Here is a 26879-nt window from a genome sequence, read left to right as displayed (position 1 = left end):
CAGCTTAGGGAAGAAGTCTTGAAGGTACTTGAAGGCTGCCGACTCCTTATATAGAGCTCTGACAAATTGTTTCATGAGGCCCAATTTGATGTGCAGTGGTGGCATCAGCACCTTCCGGGGGTCCACCAGTGGCTCCCACTTGACATTGTTCCTCCCCACAGAGAACTCCGTGGCCAGTTCCGCCTGTGGTAGTGCGCCTTGGTGTCCCTGCTGTCCCAAAGGCAAAGATAGCAGGGAAACTTGGTAAAACCGCCTTGGAGACCCATCAGGAATGCCACCATTTTGAAGTCTCAAAATGCGTCTGCCGGATGCTTGCAGCCTCTTGATGCCATCTCAGAAAAATGCAGATATGTATCCACTTAGGCAGCTGGAACTAAACTGAACTGGTGGGCTTAAGGCCCCTGTATTTATACTTCTATTTATATTACTGGAAAGTTCTAGAAAGTTCTAGAAGTTACTCCAAGTTTACTCAGCACTGAATCTATCTGGAATGTTCTAGAAAATAGGTAAATTTCAAAATATCACTGTCCTGGTCACAAAAGCAAAGTTTGTGGGGAATAATAGCCATTTTCTATACTTTTGAGGCATAAGCAATTAGGAAGCACAGTTAGCAGGTATTAACATTTAACTGAACATGCAAAGCACAAGGTGTTTAGTGTTCATCGTAGAATGCATACTGAGGATTTTGCACAGATTCAACTTGGGCAAGTATCTGCCACACAAACATTGAAGGCGTTCATTCAATGCAGTTGAATAATCTTCAATAGTTTCCTTTATATTTTTAGGGTTTCCAATTTTCTTTATCACTGTTCTATAGTCCACTCATAAACACATTCCCTTTGGGAGGATTTTGACAGAATTGTTTTATAACCCAGAGGCTGATCCACTTCTACAGATAAGCTTGGGAGGGGGCAGAGCAACCAGCTGTACAACATGATGGAATGCTTCTTTGTATTTGTTGTATAGCTGAGCTTCTTAAAGACAGGAAATTAGAGTCTTATTGCATTCTTTCATTGCCCACATTGATCATTTGAATTGTAATATGGTTGAAGTAAATACTGTAGAGCTCTGCAATGAAGGACAATAACTGGCAAACTTCTCCTACATTAAAGAGTAAGGAGCTGGAAATGTCATGCTCACGGTTGTTACATACTCCCTTGCTATTGTATGACGTTTGCTGTAATTGAGTGATTCTGGGTTATTGATTTGTTCTTTAGCTGGCTTTCTTTGAGCTTGTCTGGAGAATCCTTAGTGCCGGGACTAAACAGGAAGCTCTATTGCAGGGTACTACCACACAGTAAATAACTGCAGAACATTCAGAGATAACGTTTAGTTTTTAAAAAAAAAGTAAAACGGACAAAAAGGACAACATATAAAAGGCAAATACATTTGTAAATGAAAGATTTGAAATTTTACAAGAACAATAAATAAACCGTTTACCAGTTTCTAATAGCCCTGATTATCAGAAATGACCTTGGGTGTTGATCTGGTCTGTATGAGAGTACCATGTCTCTACCTCCCAACAAGATCAACTCCTGTACAAGACAGCAGGGCACCCTGATAAGGGTTATACTGCTTCAATATAGTTACGCTGTTCCTATTTTATTGAAGGAGAAAAAAATTACTTCTAGGAAAATACATGTGTGAATTACTGAAATAAACTACTACATAAGAACATAATAACATAAGAAAGTTTACAAACGAGAGGAGGCCATTCAGCCCATCTTGCTCGTTTGGTTGTTAGTAGCTTATTGATCCCAGAATCTCATCAAGCAGCTTCTTGAAGGATCCCAGGGTGTCAGCTTCAACAACATTACTGGGGAGCTGGTTCCAGACCCTCACAATTTTCTGTGTAAAAAAGTGCCTCCTATTTTCTGTTCTGAATGCCCCTTTATCTAATCTCCATTTGTGACCCCTGGTCCTTGTTTCTTTTTTCAGGTCAAAAAAGTCCCCTGGGTCGACATTGTCTATACCTTTTAGGATTTTGAATGCTTGAATCAGATCACCACGTAGTCTTCTTTGTTCAAGACTGAATAGATTCAATTCTTTTAGCCTGTCTGCATACAACATGCCTTTTAAACCTAGGATAATTCTGGTTGCTCTTCTTTGCACTCTTTCTAGAGCAGCAATATCCTTTTTGTAACAAGGTGACCAGAACTATTTTTGTGTTGTCTGCAAATTTGACAAGTTTGCTTACTATACCAGAATCTAAATCCTTAATGTAGATTAGGAATAGCAGAGGACCTAATACTGATCCCCGTGGTACACCTCAGGTTACCTCGCTCCATTTTGAGGTTTCTCCTCTAATCAGTACTTTCTGTTTTCTACATGTTAACCACTCCCTAATCCATGTGCAAAAAGAGGATTTAAATGATCCACCCCCAGTCATAATTTGCCAGAATTTACCATGGTTCGCCATGTTTTACATGTACTTTGCAATACCTCTCTGAGTTTTAAAGTGCTTACCTATGCTTTGTCACTCTTAGCTTTGATTTTACTGTGGGTAACTTTAATAAGGGTACAATTTCCCTTCTGAAACAACTTGGTCCTTGAAATCATTGCCACACATTTGAAGAGGAGCTTTAGAGAAATGTTTAGTAAGCAAAAGATCTTAAGAGGGTAAAACAGGCAGAACATGTCCCACTCCCAGTTGTTTTGCATTTATTCATCTGTCCTAAATATGTACGGTTTATAATAACTTATATTTTACTATATTGCTAGGCAATATGCTTTTTATAATACTGCTATTTTGCAGGACAAATCTTGATATTATCAGTAAATGGGGTATACTTAGATTCCAAAACTTGCCTCTTTCTTTTTGGAATGCTAATTAGCTGTTCAATCTTGATTGAAGTCAATCTCGCAAATATTTCCCCTCATGATCTTCACCGAAACTGTCTCTCTAAATTGGATACATGCCCTTCATTCCCCTCTCAAGCTAAGCGCCACAGTGAAAAGCTCGTTCAGCTACACTTGGATTTTTATTCAGCTCAGTAAATTGAATTTCATTCTTGCTTAACTCTTTTGCTTGATTAAATTCTCAGATGCCATCAAAATTACCACTAGCCCTGGCAGCTTCTCGCTTCTAAACTGCATATATAATGCCTCTCTGTTCCGAAGGTATTTTCCTCAGAGAGGGTTTGGGTAATTCTCCTATCTGGTGTTGTATTCATATGCCACATACAGTATCAGTTAACCTGTATTTTGCATGTGCCTCTGCAGATAAATGTAAAGGTTTGGAGTATTCTAAAAGGACCTTTTATTGAGTGGTGATATGTTTTTTTTCAGGTGGACTTTGCATCGCTCAGTCTGTTAAAATCCCACACAACCACAAAACAGACGACTTTGATAAAATTATCACGCAGCTTCTGGAAACGCCGAAAGCACGTGCCATCATCATATTTGCCAATGACGAAGATATCAGGTAAATATAAAAAAACATTCACAGCACTACAGACAAGCATGGTAAATCATAAAGTGAAACGCAAGAGACTTGGAACATACTGTAACGTGTGCACCTTTCATATAGGAAAATGTGAGATTTATGAAGTGATGGTAATACATATTAATAAGATTTATTGGAAGGATTTTGTTAGCTATATGTCTTTTAAATTAATGTAATACAGGTCCAAGTTCCATAGACTGGATCATTGCGATATTAGGCTTCTGGTACATTGCCTGCAACCTTTCTATACATTTACAGTTCAAATATTAATTTGTACAGTGTTGAAATCTTAATGCTTTTATTTCTGTTGACCGCTTTTGTTTTAAGCTGTATAAGCAAGACAGAATCAATCAATCTAAAATGCCTTTTTCTGAAGAACAATTTATTGATATACGAATAGTGTTAAATTAAACAGTAGCATGCATTTACCAGCATTCTATTGCTTCATTAAGATGTCCCTAATTTGAAATTTGAAAAAAATTAGTATTCTCTTTAAAGGGGTAGGTTATGCAATTGACAGAGGCTCATTACAACGTCTCACCAGCTTCTCTTTACTGTGAAAGCCAATAACTATCTGAGTGACCATGTAAATCTGGTGAAGTTAACCTGTATTAGTACTACACTACAATCAGACAGCCTTACAATGCACAGAAGCTAATTATTTATATACAGATACATAAATCTATCTGCCAACTGTAAAGACATCAATTTTTTTGGAATTAATCAGGCCAATTTTGGGTGAAATTTGTTACAAAAAAAACCCCACCTATAGCTTCTGGGACATTTTGTAGGAAAAATCGGTAAAGGTCCTCCTCAATCCTGAACTATATATCCCCTTGCTTGCCATTCAGTCCTGGACATAAACCTACCAGTTCCTACAGTGTAAAAACTAATAAAAGAAAACATTTTGATTGTCTCAATTGGAATTGAAGTATTTTTTTTCTATGGGACTGAGAAGAAACAATACTAAAGTTGACCCCTTTCATTGGACTAACATAAAAGTTAATAAATATTCAAGCTTTCAAGACCATTTGGTTCCTTCATCAGGTTAAAATGTATTTGAGAAGAAATAGTGTAGACTGGGGCTATCCAACAGATGGCTCTCTCAAATGGCTCATTGAGCTCCACAATAGGACTCTTTTGAAGTATCACATTTAAGGGTTTAATGGGCTTGAAAAGACTGCAAGGACTAGTCATCGGTACAGTCAAAATGAAGCATATTGATGTCATTTTTTAAACATGTGATGCTAAATTCGTTTTGCAATTCTTTTGCAGGCAGGTTCTGGCTGCAACTAAAAGAGCCGGTAAAGTTGGTCATTTCCTCTGGGTGGGCTCGGACAGCTGGGGTGCCAAATCTAGCCCGGTGATTTGGCAAGAAGAAGCTGCAGAGGGAGCCTTGACCATCCTGCCGAAAAGGGCCACCATAGACGGTACAGTCACCTTCCTATAGTCACTCTGTTGATTTATACAGTGCTTGTGCATTTATTGTAGGTACTAAGATACTGGCCTCCAAGCTCAAAATACAGTCACAGACATTCATTTTTATTCAGGGCACAGAATACATTGGCTTCCTGGTCATTAAAATGAGTCTGGGCCTCTCGCATGCTGTGTGTTGCCACGGTGTGTATGTAATGGTTTCATTATTTATATCTGTTCACAATGGTATTTGAGCATTTCAAGACTATTAAACCATCTCTCAAAATCTATAAACTTGAGTTGTAGGCTTTGAGTGTCAAAGACGGTCCCTGTGATGCTCCGTGGTGCTTTTTTAAAATTTATTTTTAAACAATATTATTATTCACGAATGAAACACACATTAGTTGGAAAATACTGTTTGTGGCATTTCTTGTGTAGTATGGGGAGATGCCTACACAGGGAGTCCATCTCTCTAGACGGTTGAGGCTTTGGGGCATTCAGTAGCAGCCTATTAATGAGATGTACATGCTGCGCAGCATGCTGTGTTCCACTGCATCCATGACATATTGAATTTGCTGCTCAGTGTTTTTTCCCTGTACCAGAAGCAACATATCAGAATGCAGGCACATGTCTTAGGGCCAGCAGTGACTCTGTTTCATTTTTACCGTGCAGAGCTGGCTTATACTTAGTATGGCCTCTTCATGCTTGTGCCTAAAGGTTCCAGCATGAGACCTAGAAGCAGTGTGCCTCAGACTGCCCAATGGTGCAATGTCAAGCTGGAAATTATGTTTTTAAGTTGATTCTTGTGTCTTTGGCTTTGAATTATTCAATTCTGTTATCATTATCCAAGCCCAACATACTTAAATAATGAAAATGCATGTGTAGATCAAAGTGATGCTACAGTCTTAAGAATACAGATTTTGCAAGCAATATAACACCCTGTAATCCAGTGGTTCCCAAACATGTTGCAGCTGGGTCCACCTTTAGTGGTCTAAGTTGACCTCTAAAAAAGGTCATTTTGAAAAACAAACAAAGAACACTGGTTTTGGTTTTAGTTTGGGTAAACAAGTTTAGCTTGTCCTTTATTAGGTAGGGAAGTTTGGTGGACCAAAAACCAAAACCAAAACTAGTGTTCTTTGTTTGTTTTTCAAAATTACTTTCTCCATACAGCCCATCTCTCTCCAACCCCCATCACAGAACAAACTAACTGTGAGCTTTTTATTCCTTCCACCCTGATCAGCAGCAGTTGATTGGCATTTACCCAATCATCCGATTTACCCACACTGATAATCAGCCCTCTGGCTTTATTTTCCCCTTTTAAAAGATGGAGTGCATCAACCCTTATGCCTCTGGGTCCTAAATCCCTCAATTCCTATCTGAGACATACACTCCATCACTATATATATATATATATATATATATATATATATATATATATATATATATATATATAGACAGATATTGTAGCCATTATGTGTAGTAGGTTAGTAGATCTTTTCATAATGTGGTCATTTTGCAAACCCCATGGGCAAATTGCCCACGACATAAGTGAAACGCTTCTCTGGCTTGTGTTTACCATGTATTTTTCTAAGGAGATGGCCATTGATTATGCAAAATAATTACACTTTGGAATAGGCACATGCACACACGTCAGATAAAATCCTGAACAATCCTAAGTGAGTAGTTCCCACAGTGTTTCACTATCCAGTAACTATACTGAAATACGATGTCAGATGTTATTTAATTAAACCTCCCCACTCTTTTTTTTATCTCGTCAAATCCTGTAGTTTTATGGTAGGAGACACCACTCACCCTCGGTATGGAGAAAGCTTAGCCTTCGGATATGGCCTTGCATTCAGTTGCTGTTAGTCGAGTCTCCTGGGGCTTGGCAGTGCATGTTTCACACATTACAATGAGCTCTCTTGGCACCTGTAAAAGAGAGATCAAATATTTGCATCTCTTTCTACTCTGCCAGGAACAGGGCCTAAGTGAGTTCAACCTAATAATTATTCCTGTCAGAGATCTCTGAAGACAAGCCGCACACCATAATGTGAACCCAAAAGTCTTCCTTTTACAAATCTTTTTTTATGACGCTTTTTAAAAATGTCAGCAATAGGGAACTGCTGTCTTGCCCATTGTTACTGAAACTGGCTTGGTTAGAGGGAGATGCAGCTTTTATGTATTACAAAATACCAGGAATTTTCATAACAAATTAATAATGTGAAGAACAGACTTTTTACACATTAGTGTACGTGTTACATGCTGTGTATCATTTTTTGTCCATGGACACAACCACTTACCTTGCTACTACCCAAACAACCAAAAAAAAAAATACTACAGGTCCATCCAAACACTGTTCTATAGTACTATAGTACAGAGCTGCAGATCTGCGTGTACATGAATGTCATGTACATACAATAGGTTGATAATGTCAAACTTTGTTTTTTTAACATCACTGTGACAGAGCAAAAGAATCAGAGTCAACAATCTCACTCTCGACATGTGAGGGCGCTGTATAACAGGAACAGTGTGCCCCAGACTGGATGGTTTGGCAGTTCATTCCAGGGTCAGTTGGAAGTCGTCCATCCAAAAAGGGGGCGGAGTCACAATACCAGAAGTTATCGCCTTAATGCGGTATGTGATGTGGCAATCACGGATTGGAGGAAAAGCGATTGCACTTGCTACCAAAGGAGGTGTGACTGAGGGTATATCAGGGAATGTATATCAGGGGACCGCTGGAGGAGTGTAAATCTGTAAAATGTGAATGTCATGACAGCCATCAATTACATGCCTTTTTCAATGTATGAATAGAACCAATTCCATACAAATTTGTACAATTACACAGTGAACTTGGTTCCTATTGATTTTCCTGAATATCAGTACAAGCAGTACAAGGGAAGTAGGGCATGCACAAGATACAGTGCTATGAGGTTGTTTTGTGAGGTAATGGCTGCAGATACAGGAATGCAGGAATCTAGTACATACTATAGATCGCTATAAATCACTTTGGAGCTGATTAATTGTGGATAAATGCCTGTGCTTTTTTCACTAGCTAGGGAAATTTTCAGGTTACACATAGCCCTAAAGTGATAGCAATTCTGCATTTAAAGATACATTTAAAAAGCACATTTTGTTGATAGAAGTAAACAGAGCTGTCTATCCCATTGTTGTATAATACATGGTATACTTAAGCCTGTGCCATTGGGATCAGCTGCCCCCCTATTTATAAGGCAAGCTTCAAACAGTATTAACAGTGGCCAAGGAACAGGAGAATACTGTAGCAAGAAAGCTTTAAGCACTGCACTTGAAAGAAAGCAGTGTTTTCACACCTATAATTGAACCTACTGTATAATATATACAGGGTTTCTAATTTTCGGTTTTAACCGATAAAACTCGATACAAAAAAAATGAAATCGGTGGACAGCCAATGAACACCGGTAAAACTGTGGAAATGGTTAATCAATTCATGTTGACATTACCCTTTTCCCATTAAAAAATAAAACCTACTACAAAAATAATAATAAATATATTTCCCAGTTTTGCTGGGCAAAGTCCTGCCTTTCTTGCTTGTATCTATCATTGATTCGTTCTGAATACTTTAAACCCTCCCCAACTACTGAGTGACAGCACATTCCTACATTACTATTGGAGACTCCGCTTGAGAGATTTAAAACGAGATTACAATAAGGATGGAGGCTTGTTATCAGGATTTATAGCTGCATTACAGTTAAGATATGGAGGATTTAAACAGAATTGTGGCGAAATGTACAAAAATGCCTACACACAATTATAATACACACATTGGGTATTATAAACACATTTTCAAAGTGAACAAGATTGATTGTTTCATTATACCCCCATGTTTATTGAATTCTTGTGCAGAGACACCGCTGTAAATAGCTTCCAATGACATTTAACTTGTATTACTTTTCTCTTACATTTTTATGTGACCTTCAACATGGTTTTGGGTATGCCATCTAAAATAAACTGTCAGAATAATTTGTATTAAACTGAAGAGTGACTTCTACTTCCTTTGAGCCACTGATTCGACTTCTATAAAAGAGTGCTGTGGTGTTTCTAACCTAGGAGCTGTTCCGTTCTTCTGTTTTCAAACTTTAAATATTGAAAAAAAAAAAGAAAAGTTGAAGCCAGGAAAAGCCAAGTGCGTACCTGTTAAGACCAGTAAAGCAGAATGAGTCTTCATGTTTCACTGAAAAAAATCAAAGAACAGAGTCATTGGGGAAGAATAAATACACTCAACATTTGTTGAGCAATATTTGATGCACATGCTTCTGCAACCTCTCTAGAATATGCAACTTTGTAAAGAAAATGTATTGGCCTTATTAAAATTTATTCATAACTGTGGAAGTACAAAATAATGTTTTCGATTGAAGACATTTAAAAATACTGACGCGTTAATAAGCCAGAGAACATATTGAACACTAAAGTGATTGGTTGTTCACAGTACATGGAAGACCATTTGAATACTAGTTTATTAGCCTGATGAAGCCTTAACAGACTATTACTTGCAGTGACCCTGATACTGTTGCACACTGGTACTAGACTGGATTTTAATGTATTGGTTTAAACCATTTAGATTTCAACGTTTCCACTATCTTGCACGTGTCTGTGGGCATGATCCACCTTTTCCCAGAGTCGTGCTTGTGGTGGTTTGCTGCCAACGTTGCCATTCCAGGAACACCTGGGAGACATGACCCCATTGGTCAATGCAACCACTGCAACGAGAGACAAGCCATTTGAACCCACTATCATGCCTTGTGTGGAGTCACTTAGGTCTGTCTGTTGTTATTGTTGCTGAATAGTTACATAAAACACACAGATTATATAGTTTGTGGATCTCATGCCAAATAAAGTAAATAAATGATATATGTATGGTGGTTTTATTATGGTAGGTTTTACTGACAGTGGCAGAACCCTACAGTTCTCCCTCAGTGGATCTCTGTGTTTAAACCGTGTATCAGTTCAGGATAGATTAGCATGCACTATAAATGCACCTTCTCGCAAATCAGTGATTATCCTGTCATACACTAACAGCAGCTGCAGGGCAAGGCTTTGGCACCTCATTTGGATCCCAGGATCTCATTCAGAAAAAGGCAGCGTCTCTCACACTACCTTTAAAAAAAAATCTAATTAACCATAATTGCTCATTTTAATGTACAACATGCTGTGTTTCAGATTATAACTAGGCTCCTTTTCAACATTTATTTCTCAAGGGCTCACAAAATACAAAAATAATGACATATGTATTAGACTGTGATTCTTCATTGAACACAATGAAGCATTCAGTTTGAGGTGTTCCTGACCAGCTTAGCTAGTGACACAGTGTGATTGAGCAGGGCGGTGTACTTTGTATCCAAAGTAAACAACAGGAAAGTGTCAGGTATGACTGCCACCAGCTTCATTTGCTGTGATTTCCCTTAGCTTGGATATCTCCATCCTGATCGTATTTGGTTATCTGCTGGTCAAAAGCAAAGAATACATTTAAATATGTATTATATGCATGAAGTAGCAAAGCCCCTGTAACCCGTTGCATAATTAACAAGTTTCATGAACTTTTGGTAAAATAAATAGTCTAAATAGTTAGTGATTTATTGCAATATTTTGTCAAAAGACTATCAAAAAACTATCAAAAGACTCCATAAAGGTCTCCATGCCAAATAAAGACTGGCTGTGATGTTTTTAAGGGCCAGCAGTGTAGTTTTCAGGAAGGATCAATAAAAGGAAGTTATGGTTTTTTTTCTTTCTTCAGAGTGCTCATGTAATAAGATTTAACAATGCTTTCTATTTCCACATGGAAGATGTTTAATACATTATATTATAAATTGTGTATGAAAAATCAACCTCATTGTTAAGGATTTGTCAGAATCTCAGTAGATCTTTTCTTCTGTATAGTTGTCATTACATGAAAGAACATATAACACAATTCTTTAGTTTAAAATCAACAATGTTTTAAAGTAGTTCCTCAGAATTTAAATCATCTTCATTTTTGTGATTTAAAATAAGTTCATACGTTGTGTGTAGCGTGTCTCTTACTATAACAGTAATCATTTTGCAGTTTGAGCAGACAGAATCCTCTCGCTCAAAATGTATTACATTTACATGCTTTTTTAAGACTTTTTGTTATAAATATAATCATGAAGAAGCATAACCATTACCTTGAAAAAAGGCCTAATTCCCTGTAAACAAATACCTCTGCTAGCGCATTGGTTTCAGAGCAGGTCAACCTCTCATTTTACAGTAATAGTTGGGCTTCTGATTATTATTATTTAGGTGAACTGTGGAACGCTTTTGAAAGGTTATGAATGCAACCAATGTCTAGGTTATCAACAAGGGATAGTTAAGCAGATTTTAAATTTGATTGGTTCAAAGCGTATTTAAATAGAAATCCAGATATAAAAATACAACATGCATGTTTAACAGCACAGAGGCTGGGTTTGAACCGACCACTCTGCACACTGCAGGCGAGCGTACTAATCAATATGAAAAAGAGCCAGGTTCTTCTGCATTTCAGGTTACAGAGCTGGTAACCTCATCTCATCTCACCGACAGGATACAGAAGCACACAGCACTGCTCATTACAATTGTATGATATATATTATTATTAGACGAATGCAGACCTGCCAGATGATCAGGTAACATGTGATACTGCTGACCCGCTCATTACTCTCACACATAAAGGTAATTCGTACTAGAACTCAGTGTACAAGTGGCTGGCAGGGCAGGGTCGATACACCTCTTCAGTGAACTTTCTTCTTCTGCCCTTCAGGGCCCAGGTCAATAACTGACCCTGAATGAATTGACCTCCACAGTAGCTCAGTGCTTAAAAGTCTGGAATATGACTTAAATTTGCAGTTACTTGTCTTTGAAAAAAAAAAATTACTGTCTAGAAATTCTCTATTTCTAAAGCAGTTATGAAAAACACAATAATAATAACAATTATAGAGAGATAGATAGATGGTTAGATTCCAGGGCTTGTAACCAGAATGTCACTGGTTCAAATCCCACCTCTGCCACTGACTGACTCACTGTGTGATCCTGTCACTTAATTATTATTATTTATTTCTTAGCAGATGCCCTTATCCAGGGCGACTTACAATTGTTACAAGATATCACATTATTTTTTAGATACAATTACATTGTTTTTTACACATTATTTTTACATACAATTACCCATTTATATAGTTGGGTTTTTGCTGGAGCAATCTAGGTAAAGTACCTTGCTCAAGGGTACAGCAGCAGTGTCCCCCACCTGGGATTGAACCCACAACCGTCTGGTCAAGAGTCCAGAGCCCTAACCACTACTCCACACTTAACCTCCTTGTGCTCCATCCTGCGGATGAGATGTTAAATCAATGTCCTATTGTAAGTGACTGCATATAATGCACAGTTCACAGCCTACCTCTGTAAAGCGCTTTGTGATGGTGGTCCACTATGAAAGGCACTATATAAAGATATTATAGATAGATAGATAGATAGATGGATAGATGGATAGATAGATAGATAGATAGATAGATAGATAGCATTATATTCTACAGGAGTTAATTATCAGAGAATAATAAAAACTAAAAGGGGTTTCAAAGAGGTAATTAATTGTAAGGTCCCAACACAAAATGGTCCTTCCAGGAATATATATTTTCTTGAATGAATATGCAAAACACCAGGTTTTTTTTTTGTTGTTTTTTTTCGCTAGTTCCATGGTAACATAGACTAAAATAATGTTACAAAGTTCCTGTCTTACTGTTGTAACTTTTTATTTGAGAGTCACTCAGGTAAAAACATTATGATCATAGTCAGAAAGCCAGAGGCTCTTAAAGGTCAGCCCTTATGCATGTGAGGTGACGGATATACTGTTGCCATGGTTACTGAATGTATTTTAACTAGGGGTGTGCAGAGAACCCATTACCCTTACTCGTACTCAGAAACCAGTACTCAGAATGTATTCGGATGACATCATCAGTGGGCTGTGCTAAGCCGGAAATTATTATACAGTGTTTTAATGAATATTTAACAATGTTTGTTTTTGTTTTTTTTTTTTTTTTGAAGTTCAAATTTGTCATTTTAATTATTTTTTTAAAGAAAGATAATATAGTGATTTTTAAGAAGTGATTGATTTTTTGTGTTAGTTTGTTTTCAAGGTTGTTCAGTTGTTTTGACTGAATTGACAGTGACAGTTTTTTTAGGCTGAGCCTGATTTCAAACAAACCAACTGTAAATGCTATTTACAAGAACAATAGCTTATGTGACGATGCTGCAGTAAGGCACTTGTCCTGATGATGGAACGTTTTAAAGGTGACTGCTTTTGATGAAGTCATCATTTACCTTTATAAAAACGAATTGCTCCACATGATGTGGATACAGTGAGGAGTGGTCTGGACTGAGAACATTACCCGCTGTGCTGAACACTCTCCGTCTGCACACTGGTTGGTGGACAGGCCATAAATCAGAAGGCCAAATCTGCCAGCGCAGGCCAGCATGAAATCTGTTGTGACCAATATAGCATAAGATCACCCTTCCAGACAATCTAATTTTCCATCCCAGTACGTCTCCTAGCAGATGGGTCATGTTGTGTCGGACTGTTGCTGAGATAGTGGATTTATTTTTGTTCTGTAGAACATTCAACACAGAGCTGATTGAACTAATAGCTCTGTGACTGTGTCACAAAGACGGCCAGAGTGGGTGGCGTCAGACCAGAAAAGGAATCCAAACACAGACAGTGGTTGTGATGAGCTGAGTGCAATGGCTGCACTCAGCGTTTATTAACAAATAAAAGGGTTGAAAACAGCACAAAAACAGGACACGGCACTCGAGCCAAAACAAAAAGACAAACAAAACGTACTACACTTAAACAGACAGACGAACAAACACGGTGAGTGAAAACACTTCTGATTTACGTTCTTACTTTGTTTTATTTTCTCCTCTCTCTCTCTCCCGTTCTCCACTCACCGAACACCAACCCTGACTGATTAAAAATGTGCCTATTTATACTGTTGTGCTGGGATTCAATTACTAATTAATTATTCACTTGAATCCCAGCACGTGAATCAATTCTGTGCAACCCCGTGCTCGCATATTACATTTAACCAGCACGTGAAGTGATTTGTGCTCTCCTCGTGCCTAAATACAAACCTACACTTTAAACACACGTGAAACACAGACCCGTTTATATCCCGTGTACCAATCTATACACCAACATTAACATACGCACGCATATACAACACAGAACACACAAATGCACACAGGGGCGGGGCACTTTGCCACATATACCCCCCCTTGTGCGCAGCACACATGGCCTCAACGGCCACCTCCCCCCTTAAAAACCCAGCAGTCCAGGACAAAGTCTCGGGCTGGGAAGGGAGGCTTCAGTGGGCCCATGGCTGGAAATGCTGTCAGCTCCCCTGCCGGTAGTGGCACGGCTGACAGCATGCTGGTCCCGTCCTGCAGCGAAAAAGCTGCGGGGGCAGGTGGTCCCCCGACCTCCCCCTTCTTCATAGCCGGCAGCTCCCTCCTGTGGGGCTCCGGCCACAAGAACTCCTGCAGCGAAACTGCTGCTGGGAAAAGTGGTCTCCAGACCTCCTCCCCCTTCTTCGTGGCCGGCAGCTCCCCTTTCTGGGGCTCCGGCCACCGTACTCCCTGCGGAGGTACGGGCAGCAGAGGCAGCTCCTGCTCCTCTGCTCCGGGCGGTGGTGGAGGCAGAGGCAGCTCCAGCTCCTCTGCTCCTGGCGGTGGTGGAGGCAGAGGCAGCTCCAGCTCCTCTGCTCCTTGCGGTGGTGGTGGCGGAGGCAGAGGCAGCTCCTGCTCCTCTGCTCCTGGAGGTGGTGGAGGCAGAGGCAGCTCCAGCTCCTCTGCTCCTGGCGGTGGTGGAGGCAGAGGCAGCTCCAGCTCCTCTGCTCCTGGCGGTGGTGGAGGCAGAGGCAGCTCCAGCTCCTCTGCTCCTTGCGGTGGTGGTGGCGGAGGCAGCTCCTGCTCCTCTGCTCCTGGCAGTGGTGGAGGCAGAGGCAGCTCCTCTGCTCCGGGCGGTGCTGGCTCCCTCTGCTGTGGCGGCTGGGCATGTGCGCGCCGTGCTGCCTTCAGCAGCATAGCGAGAGGCTGCTGGGGGACACCAGCATCCTGCCCTTCTCCCCCCCAAAAATTTTCAGGGGGTTGAGCCTGTAACCCCTCCCCTTCCGGCTCTTGGGGCTGAACCAGCAGGCATTTTCCCTCTGCTGGTGGCTTGGGTCCCAGGGCTGTGGAAGCCCCGACTTGCCTCCCTTTGGGCTGTGGACGCACCGACTCCTCCCTTTTGGGCTGTGGACGCACCGACTCCTCCCTTTTGGGCTGTGGACGCACCGACTCCTCCCTTTTGGGCTGTGGACGCACCGACTCCCCCCTCTTGGGCTGTGGACGTTCGGGCTCCCCCCACTCAGGCGTAGGACGATCGGGCTCCTCCCACTCAGGCGTAGGACGTTCGGGCTCCTCCCACTCAGGCGTAGGACGTTCGGGCTCCTCCCACTCAGGCGTAGGACGTTCGGGCTCCTCCCATTTGGGCTGTGGACGCTCAGGCTCCTCCCGCTTGGGCTGTGGACGCTCAGGCTCCTCCCCATAGCTGCGGAAGGGACAGTGGGCGAACAGGTGATCCTGGTCGCAGAGGAGGCACCCCGGCGATGGCTTGTTACATCGCCGTGGATGCCTGGCCCTTAGGCGGCACTCCTCCTCCCTGTCCTTCACCTCTTTATCCGTCTCTGCCTCCCGCTTGGGCTGTGAAGGCAAAACCAGCAGGCATTCACCCTCTGCTGGTGGAGATGGGGACAGCAGGTACTCACCCTCTGCTGGTGGAGATGGGGACAGCAGGTACTCACCCTCTGCTGGTGGAGATGGGGACAGCAGGTACTCCTCTGCTGGTGGTCCTGCTACCTGGGCTGCTGTTCCATTTATGGTTGCCTCCAGGTAGCTGAGGACAAACTCCACACCTTCCTCCAAGGTGTTTGGGGTGTGTTCCTCCTGATAGGCCTCCCATCTCTCACTGTCCATCATCCACAGGGCCCGGACGACTATGGGCAGAGACTGGGCCTCCAGCCCAGCATTCTCCAGGAACCAGCCCCGCAGTTTGATGGCGTCTTCTGCCATGACTTTTTTTTTCTTCTTTTTTTTTTTTTTCCCAAAAACAATATTTGTAATTTTTTTTTTTTTTTTTTTTTAAATCCAGACCCCTCCTGGTCTGACGCTTGGAGGCGCGGCTATCCCACGAAGACACCACGTGTCACAAAGACGGCCAGAGTGGGTGGCGTCAGACCAGAAAAGGAATCCAAACACAGACAGTGGTTGTGATGAGCTGAGTGCAATGGCTGCACTCAGCGTTTATTAACAAATAAAAGGGTTGAAAACAGCACAAAAACAGGACACGGCACTCGAGCCAAAACAAAAAGACAAACAAAACGTACTACACTTAAACAGACAGACGAACAAACACGGTGAGTGAAAACACTTCTGATTTACGTTCTTACTTTGTTTTATTTTCTCCTCTCTCTCTCTCCCGTTCTCCACTCACCGAACACCAACCCTGACTGACTAAAAATGTGCCTATTTATACTGTTGTGCTGGGATTCAATTACTAATTAATTATTCACTTGAATCCCAGCACGTGAATCAATTCTGTGCAACCCCGTGCTCGCATATTACATTTAACCAGCACGTGAAGTGATTTGTGCTCTCCTCGTGCCTAAATACAAACCTACACTTTAAACACACGTGAAACACAGACCCGTTTATATCCCGTGTACCAATCTATACACCAACATTAACATACGCACGCATATACAACACAGAACACACAAATGCACACAGGGGCGGGGCACTTTGCCACAGACTGCCACTACTGCCACCATCAGTGTCAGTCAGTACTTGCAGCATCGCTCCCTTCACTCATACCACCACTGCCCCCAGCAGCTTGTGCCAGCTCCACCTCCTGAACCAGCTTAACAGTACCCAAGGCATATACCACTGGGATAACCTCAGAGATAGATGTTTGGTCTCGGGACAGAGTGACAGCGACTTCCTCAAATGGGGCCAGGATTGTCAGCAGGTCACACAACTCCCACCCATCCGGATACATCACTGTTGCTGAGCCCACGCCCATGTTGGTCTCCTGGGTCATGAGTTGGATAGCTTTCTTTTGTTCCACACTCCGGTGGAGCATGTAGCAGGTGTAATTCCACCGTGTTTTAATATCGGTGATGACAGTGTTGGGAGGGAGATCCTGAAATCTCGGGTGAACCTAGAAATGCTGTGGGCTTTGTACAGTAGATCAGTTACCTAACTGGCGCCTCCAAGGATTTTGTGACCACCAGGTGAAGTGTATGGGCAATGCACCCGATGTGCAGAAACCTGCCATCAGATGCAGCCTTCACCATATTGGTGCCATTGAACTAAAGAAGCCACAGTCAGTGTCCCCCAGTTGCCATGCAGTTGGGTATTTTGTGCCTCAGACACTCCAGGATGTTATGGGTGGAGTGCTTGATGTCAAGGACTGTGACCAGGTTGGCTTGTGTGGTGATGTCAGGCCAGGAAGTAGACAGGACACAGTATGATGAGTGAATGCACTTTTGCGCCAGTTTATTGTAAAACAAACAGTTTAAACAGAAAACAAAAGCCAGAACAAACAAAACGGCACAGTGGCCAAAACAGACAAAACTAAATAAAACAAGTATCGTGCTGGTGTAAATCCAGCACAAATAGCAATTGTATTTGTCTGTCTAAAGCTTACTCCTGACTCTCTCTCCTGTTCTCTCCACTTTGAACACCCAACCCCAAGTGAGACATTTGTGACTCTTATCTACAGCTGTGTCGGAACCCGATTGCTAATCAGTCATTCACTTGAATCCCAGCACAGTCTGCACGTGAACTAATTGTGCACTCCCTGTGCCCACATACAAATACCCATTTTAATCAGCACGTGAAGTGATTAGGCAATCCCTGTGCCTAAATACAAATATACATATTAAATCACCTGTGCTACATAACCCACACTATACCCAGTGCACCAATACAAACAATAACACACTACACAAAACATAAAATACTCACAGGTGCAGGGCACCCCGCCACAGGAACCCACACATTTTGCTGTGCATTGTAAATGCAGCACCATCGCTCTGCAGCTTCCTACCTTCACACCAGTGCCCTGTCCCACACAGGTACGCTTGGTTCAAATGTCTGTGGTGCAATGTATTAATCCCACTCCCGAGAGCATGCAACACATGCCCCCTCATGCTCTGAAATAGCTCTATCACCACTTTTCTACTGAAATGAGTGCATGAGGGGGTACTGTATTGGGGCTCAAACAAGTCAAGCAGAGCATTACAACCTTTGTTTCCAACAGCAGAGTAAAGCTGAGCAAATCATTTTTCAAGTCACTTCTGTGGTTTTGGCTGCTCTGGAGTGGCCTTTGGGAATAAGACATTTTTGCATGCAATGCCTTCACTTTAGGGCAGGCCTCCCTCTCCTGGCTGCTTCTGGGGTACCAGGATTTATTTGGAGGCTGGTGGTCATAGTAGAGCAGTTAGAGTTCCACGACAGTGAAGAATCAGATCGTATCAGAGGTGGTGCTGCTATGCTTCTGCTGCTGGCCAGGGTTGCTATGTGGATATATACTGTCTGTGCTGTTGGAGAGCCACTGATTGTGTTTACAAAGCAGTGTATAAAGGTTGTTGTGTAAAGAAGTTCTGTTGAAATGCTTTGGGTCCCTTCTTTGACTGACCGAGGCATTGCACAAAGTGCACACAGCTTTTGACTACACTGGCTTTAAATGTCTCCCAAACCTTAGAGCTCTGCAAACATTTTTTAGGGGGCTCATTATGGCAGCTGCTGTTGGTGAGTTGGCACTGGCAGCTGCAGTAGCTGGTGAGGACGTGGAGGTTGTGGTGGAGAGTATGCGGGTGAGGGCCTTGCTGGGGCAGGAGCCAAGGTCAGTTGTTTATATTTTTTGTCAGTGGAGGATTGAGCTGTCCTTTAGGCAGGGCTGGTGGAGCCTTCAGGGTCACTCTGACTCACGGGGAATGCTGCAGCTGTACAGAGGCACTGTTTGAGTTCGACAGACCAGAGTAGTAGCTGTTGTTGCAGCGTTAACATCTATAATTTCATTCTCATTATCACTGTGAGCACCAAAAGTCTCTGGTGGAACTATGGCAGGCTAAAGCTTTTATTTAGAAACAAATATAGCAGGCTACAGCTTTTATTTAGACACACAAAAAAGCTGTTTTAGCGAGACAAGAAAAGACAAATCCCCAAAAACACAATAAATAAATAAAATAAATTAAAGTTGTGCCTTTTTTTCTTTGAAAAATGAAAAATACAGTTAGCTGCATGGTCGCGCACATGAAAAAGGCACACAAAAAAACCCCCAAGGAGCCCAATATCAAACTCAACCCAATAGGAAACGTTGTCATTGTTGTCGGTTCACGGAGCGATAATGCTTCCCGTTGTCTACTCTTTAAATAATCCTGGAGCAAATACTGTATCTCTTTTACTTTATTTTACTTTTCTTCTGACACCATGTCATGAAATAACACCACAAGCACATTGTGTCATTAGAACTGCAACGTTTTATTTAGTTCCCTTTACAACACAACAATGACAGAAGGTTCCGTCCCTTCCCCAGTCCTCCCATCTGCTATTATTCAGCAATGCTCATTACAGTGATAATGACTATGCTGTGGTGTTTCCCTCTATGATAATGGAACTCCTGAGTCAATATTTGAATGGGAGTTCTGTTATTACCTTGTTACATGCCTTGATTTTTAATAATAAATTGACTTGGCTTTCATTTTCTTAGAAAATCCTTACAACAGTACACAGCGTAGCATTGCCAGCATTTACTAGTAACAGCACACATTTACATTTTAATTTGAAATTCACTCTTGTCATGAAGTGTTATCAGGGGAAATTTGACAGTGCATGCTTACGGATTATAAGACTCTTCCAATAATGTCACTGTGCTGGTTTTCTATTTCATTTAAAATACTGTGTGTTTTATTGTGTAGTTTGGGAAACAGTTTCACTTAAAATACTGTATGTGTAGTCTCTCTTATTGTAAAGTACTTTGCAGATATAATTAGAGGCCAGGAAACGCATCTTGGAGCTTATCTCCTGCGGTGTTGAGTTAGAGGGGAAGTGTAGTGTTTGGCGTCTTAGAGTGAGGAAACATGCCATCCACCTGCTGTCCACAGCATGGAACATGATTGATTCCAGTTTGTATGATAATTGTGGGGAAACATGCAGCGCTGGCCTGCAGAGTTAAGGATTGGTCTTTATGGCATATATTATGACCCTATTAACACTAAAAGCAGAATTCACTTTATTTTACAATCCTTTTGGTTATCAAAGGGGAATGCATAACTATTTTATTCAAAAAGGCAGAGGTAACGTAGGTACACAAATTATTTTATTATTGCCCAGAAGGGGATTTAGTGGAGTCACACTTTCCATATGGAAAAATGCTCATCTGATTGTGATGAAACTTGGTATTAACCTTAGTATAGATTATTGATAGTATTAGATTGTGAAGATATAGGTTTTTTTTTAATATATCTTAGAAATTGTTTATTAAATTGTTATAAAACATGGTAATACAATTATTTAGTTATTGGGAGTAGATTGTGGGGACCAATGGCTAAATGAGAATGAAGGATTAATGAGAGGCAGATAAACAGGTGCACACTGTCCTGTGGTAAACTTTCATAAGGGCAAAGCCATGTAGTTTTCTGTGGAAATAGACACTAAACAATGGGGTCAAACCAATAATTAGAGAAGCTAAAGGGAGCTCTAGTGCCCTTTACACACCTTGCATTGTTGTGCTGCTGTTTCAGCTGTACACATTTCTAACAAAGTAATCGGGGGGCTTGTTGGGGCAGTATGTGTATCCTCTGATAAGAAAGCAGTGCCAATGGTGTGAAGATTACAGCCACTGTTATGGGTTAGAAGATAAAGCTGGTGCAGTAGAAGCTGTTCTGGAGGTTAGAGTTCAGGACTGACAGTGAGATTTTGAATGAGGAATTCAGTATGGTTGCTTTCTGATCTCTACCTGGCCCTGGGATCTCTCCTTTATCATCTCATCACCACAGTCATCCTTTCTATTACACATCTATGCTTTCTACTGAGGAAAAGAAATGGGACTGTAGCAATCACATTTGTCATGCTCCCTCATACCCAATGCATATCCAAACTACTTGCGCATCAAAGAATTGTGAAATATTGATGGCTGGCATTAGCAAAGGGAATTGCTACATTACAGTACATGTCAACATGCCCTAAAGGAATGTGTGAATTATCGAATTGTGAAATTACAAAGGGAACACTAGATTGTAATGTCCGTCTTGTTGCTAGGGGACTGCTGTAATTGGGTCTTGTCTTCAAAGCTTGATGACCTAAAAGTAGAGGCATGTGTGCCTCAGAAAGAAAGGTTCAGTTGCACATGAGAAACCACTTGTGGCTTTAATTCAGAGCAAATTTACTAATTTGCTCTGAATTAATTTACTAATCAAGAACTGCCTGTTAATTTACTAATCTAGAACTGCCTATAAAATAAAATGCCCTGTACACCATTCTAAACAACTGAAAGTGCAGCTGCTGCGTCCCAGAGAGGCACCCTTTCACCTCCTGAACAGTTACTTATTAATAAGCTTGTGTGGTTTAATTTGTGCTAGGATCTCACAAAAAAAACAACAACACTTTTTTTTTGTTTTACTTTGAAACACTGTTGCTGCATTTTCTTTCAAACACAGCATATCTCGGGTAAAGTATGTGTAGCAGGACTGTTTTCTTTTGCTCTGTACTTAACCTTGTGGTGTACTGGTACCGTAACAAAGAGAGAAGTCTTTTTTTTTTTTTTTATCCAAGTTATTTATAGGCTATTGTTGTAACAGAGTCCACAGTATGCAGGCACATTATCTGCTGTCAGAATTCCTATATCAGCCCCCATTGCTAGTGCCCCCTGGCTCGAGGATTACTACAGCATTTTTTATTTCTCCATTTTTTATTTTATTACAAAAAAGTGCAATTTCAGTGAACCCTGTGGTAAAATCAGCAAAATCCAAAAACCCTGTTTAAATATTGAGATCCCCCCTCTGCCCGTGCAATAAAACATCCCTGTTAAACAGACAGTGAAGAACCTGCTCCGTCACACCTACACTGAGTATCTTTCCATAAATAAGATACTATTATGGTCTTTTCTGTGTGAATTAAAATCAATAGTATAGCAAGAGAAACAGAACATACCTTTTCAGCTGGTTTCACAGACCTTGATTAGCACTAATCTGGGATTACTGTAGTATGATACCATTAGGTAGTCCGTGATTACTGCTAATCTGGACATGTGATAACAGTGGTATATGTTTTAATCTTTTTAATACATTTGGGTCTTGCCTGGGTAAACATAGTACATTGAGTGGCCAATTGGACCTCTCTTTGTCAACAGGAGTAAAAGTGTTTTTATTTGAAAGCATTTATAATGGAGTTCCACTTATTTCTTGAAACCAGAAACCCAGAGTTTATCGCTGGGAGCAATAACATGAACATCTTGTAATTATAGGGAAATGATTCACAATGAGTCACAATGCTGGCATTTTGTACACACTGCATATTTTAGTTCTGATGTTTAGCCTATTGGTTGGAGGTGCTTGTAAGGTTATGCTTTTTTTAACTGTTTTCTTTTCCAACAAATCCTTCCTTAGGGTTGACATGCTTCACAGAATGTCACTCTAAATGATTATATTTATGGGATTGCTAACACAAGGCTGGTGATTTGTCAAGTACTGTCCCAAATAGTATTTAAAATGGACCGTTGCCATAGCAATAATTAAAATAAACGGGATTCATCAAACTAGTCAAACTAGGCATACAAGTCACAGTGACAAAACAGCCAGTTGAAGAAGATACAGTAGACAGATAGATACTTTCATTTTTTTTTAACTTTAACAATTAATTGATAAAAAAAATACATGTGAAAACACAATACAAAAAAAATAATTAAATCTCCTTAAAATCAAATTGAAATAAATGAAAAAGAAGCACCCTACACAAACACTTTAGCATTAAATATGCACCAGCACCTCTTCATCCTTGTCGGTTTCACATATAACACCAGATAATTTGAAACATCTCTGGGTTATTCATCGTCTTCTCAGAATTAAAGTCTAGTTTCACTAGTTTATTTCATTGTGTCAGGTTTTTAACAGTGTTAGTTTGGCCTGTCCAACATATATTTTCTATTCTTATAATATCTAACCCCGATAATAAACACTGTTTCAGTGATCTGATAACCCTAACTATTGAAAGTGTTGTTAAAAAGGCAATGATCAGATTTATCCAACAGGTTCTTCAATTTGACATCACCTGCTCTGACTAAAATCTACTTTCAAATAGGGATTCAAAAATAATGTCTCTTTTAAAAGCCAATACATTGTTAAGGTCTCATGGTCTCTTAATTGTAATGTATTTCCATGCCTCTTATAGTATTTAGGCAGCCTCATCATGTCTATTGTGTGAAGGTCTAGTAAAAACAGACTCCTATCAAGACCCAGCCTTCCAATCCCTCCATCGTGGCCTCTTCTTCGAATACAGCCACAATGCTGAGGCCACTAGGTTATTAATTATGGTGACACTGCCTCTGTTGCACATCTTTGGAAGCAGCCAACTCCATCTCTGCAAGCAAGCTTTAATTTTCTCTAGCATTCCTTCCCAGCACACTAACATCTCCCAGGTATACTCTCACAAACAGCAAACCTCCCTTGCTCCACTGTAACCCAGCTGGTAATTGTGGTGGTCTAGTTCCTTTCCAGTCTCCCATTAAAGAGCATTATTTTTGACCCGTTTATTTTTGCAGATTATTGTTTTTTTTTTTAACTTTTTGGCTTGCATTTAGCTGCTCCATATCCTTCTTCATTATAATTCCAGCGATTTCATCTGCATAAGCAGTCACCTTCGCGGCCTCGTCTACGCACCCGGGACTGGAGAGCCTTGTCAAGACCCTCCACATCTCATTTAGAAGGGGCTCTATTACAAGAGAGTACAGCGTCCTTAAGAGGGAGCACCCCTGCCTGATTCCTCTCTGCACTGGCAAAGGAGCACTCAATCCACCATTCATTTTTAATACACCAGAAATGTCACTAAAGTGACAGAATTGTCTTTAAAAGCTGTCCCACACCCAAAAGCTTTTAATAGATACTGATGATCTACCCTGTTGAAAGCTTTCTCCTGATCCAATGAAATATGGCCGGCATTAAATCCAAAAAGCGTACAGGCTTCCACTATGTCTCTAATTAATATATATATATATATATATATATATATATATATATATATTATCAAACATTCTTTTAGAGACTCAATAAGTTTGATCACTTTGCACCACATCTCACTTATTATTGTCCACAGGCAATTGGCTATTGCCTTGAAAATGATTTTATAATCAGCACAGAAAAGCGACACAGGTCTCCAATTCCTTGAGAGCACATGTCCCCTTCTCCTGGCACAGGTCATCCCCCAGCAGAGACCAAAGAACTCTTGTAGAACTCTACTGGGAGACCAGCAATGTCAGGATCTTTGCCCTTGTTTAGTCCCTGCAAGGCCTCAGACAGTTCTTGGAAGGTGACCCTGCTCTCCAGCAGCTTGGTCTCCTCTTCAGGCAGCTGTGGCAGACCCTCCAGGAAGCAACGGGATTCTTCAGACTCCTCCACAGCTTCAGCTGCGAGTAAATCAGAGTGAAAGCCCACCACCATCCACCAGATCTCCGCAGGCTCACTCAGTTCTTGTCCCGCTGATATCTCCAGGCAATATATTACTTTACTCTGTGCCTGTTTTCTTTTTTAGCCCCAAACAATAGTGTGTTGGTGCATCCATCTTTGCCAGACTTTGATATTGTGACCTCACCAATGCCCCCGCATCTTTGTGTCTAACAGATCCACTAATACTGTATTTTACATGTTCAGGCTTTCCATTAGCCTAGTTCCAAAAGTCTGCATTTCAAAAATGTCTTCCTCAAGCATTCAGGTTTTAGTGACATTTTTGGTGTATTCTTGAAAAAAAAGATCTCCCCATTGCCTTACAGACACAAAAAAAACTATTTTTAAAATGTGCATCATTGATTAGAAGGGTGTTTAAATTGGGAGCTTTGTACTTTGGCAGAAGGGACAGAACACTGGCAATGGCTGTGATCTGATAACCCAGTAGGGCAAATAAAACAAGTCCCGGTGACACAGTGCCTGCCATTCTCCCCCTGCAGCTGCAGTGTGGTCAGTGCCTCCACTTCATTACCTGCAGACTGACTCACAGGGTGACTGTCCTTCTCAGCACCATAACAGTGACCCTATCCCCCAAGCATGCACTGTCTGTAGCAGGAGGCTCTGGTGGACTCCCCTGCACTCTCCCCCCCAGCACTGACTTCCCCAAGCAAATTCTCTATTCATTGTTGTGAGAATATGACGTAACACGCACATACCACACACATTCCTCACGCTATAGGAAGTGCGCGGCCAAAACATGGTACGACTTAAAAGGATGGCCAAATCGCTTTCTCAAGCTAAAAAGCCACACAAATTGACCCAAAAAAAGGTTTTTAGTGGCTAATTGAGACAGGCTGCACTTGAAGTTCTTCACCATAACCTAAAAACTTTGTGGAAACCCAGTTTAAGAGAGCTGCATGATATCAGTAGTCATGCCAAAGGCCAAATTGGAACGCAGACAGAAGCATTTAAATATACCGTCCCATATTTTAATATTAATTCTGTTATTTGCATTTGGAAGGAGAATTTCTCTCCCTAAAAGAAAACTACATGGAAACCCAAATTACCCGAAAGCTACTACCAAAATAGCGTGACAAAAAGGTGAGAATTTTTTTTATTTTTCCATGGAAACCCCACCAGTGCATTTCAGTTGTGGAGACTTACAGCCCAACGGGGTTCTTTACAGCCCTGACATAATCTGACCACAGTGGGGGAGTTCTCTCTCAAGAAGCTCATTTCTCAGTAAATGGGGGGGGGGGGGGCATTTAACAGTGTGATTTTCCTAGCAGGGACTGCCAGTGGTGATACGGGAACCAAAGTATTATTTACAACAATCCTGTGAGTAAAATAATGGAATTTCCAGACAAATACGTGAAACAAATTTTGTTTTATTTTTTAGTTACACGAAAAACTAAAAATTAACTGGCGTGAGGGAGGAAGTGCTGGGTCAAACAAAAATAATATTCGTCTGTATACCTACTCAGTCCTCTGTGGATTGGCCACCATACATAAAAAGAAAGACAAAAAAGTTTAACAAAACAATACCCAACCTTTCAGCTGTGGCATAAGCACTCCTTGCTTTTCTCCCTCCTGCCTAGTAATCCTGCCTGTATTTCAAAGACCATCCTGGAACACAGCAGTGCATTCCCTTTAGTGTGCAAAGCCCCGCCCCTGTAGTCAGTGGAACACCAATCCCAAACTGACAAGTGTTGCTACAATTCACTTGACTCGAGTGACCGGGATCTACATACTTGCACTTCCGCCCCTCACCAAGGTGACGCCCCTCATAAAGATGACTTCTGTCATGGTCACGTGATCTTGGTAAGGGAAGTCCTGAGTTAGCTTGGTGCCTTCTACTGTTGGGAGGCTGAATTACAGACCGAAACCCCTTTGACTCAACACAAATCCCCCTTTCAATAATATCTGTAACAAGGTCTGTAACATTAAAAAAAGAAGAAATCGATCCATGTATCCTGGACTTAATGTTCTCACAGCCCCCACAAGCTCCCTTTTAATGAAGAACTCAACTTTGCATAGGGCATACAGGTAAGTCATCGGATCATGTTTATATAATATCATTCTATACTAACAAGCTATTCCGCACTACGCTGTAGTAGGTAGTAGCCACTAGAGATTTTCAGTAGACTGCTGCCAGTGGTACAGCTGGGGACCCTGTTTGTTTGATCTTCAAAGGCACATGGTCCACCTGCCCATAACAGGTCCACAGTGCAGTCAGAAGCTACTGG

The 26879-nt window shown here is 41.2% G+C and overlaps 1 protein-coding gene across 1 annotated transcript in view; it reads left to right on the top strand.

Annotated features, from left to right (window-relative positions):
• The window catches only part of LOC117412575 (metabotropic glutamate receptor 7-like), a 241915-nt gene that overhangs the window by 96243 nt on the left and 118793 nt on the right, over positions 1-26879 (top strand). The window contains exons 3-4 of the mRNA XM_034021059.3: positions 3289-3424; positions 4721-4875. Coding sequence (XP_033876950.1) covers positions 3289-3424; positions 4721-4875 — 291 coding nt within the window. The remainder of the gene's footprint in view (positions 1-3288; positions 3425-4720; positions 4876-26879) is intronic.

The sequence above is a fragment of the Acipenser ruthenus genome, chromosome 16 (assembly GCF_902713425.1).
Source record: "Acipenser ruthenus chromosome 16, fAciRut3.2 maternal haplotype, whole genome shotgun sequence".
NCBI classification, from domain to species: domain Eukaryota; kingdom Metazoa; phylum Chordata; class Actinopteri; order Acipenseriformes; family Acipenseridae; genus Acipenser; species Acipenser ruthenus.
The sequence above is the reverse complement of the archived record's forward strand: the minus strand, read 5'-3'. Positions and strand labels throughout refer to the sequence as shown.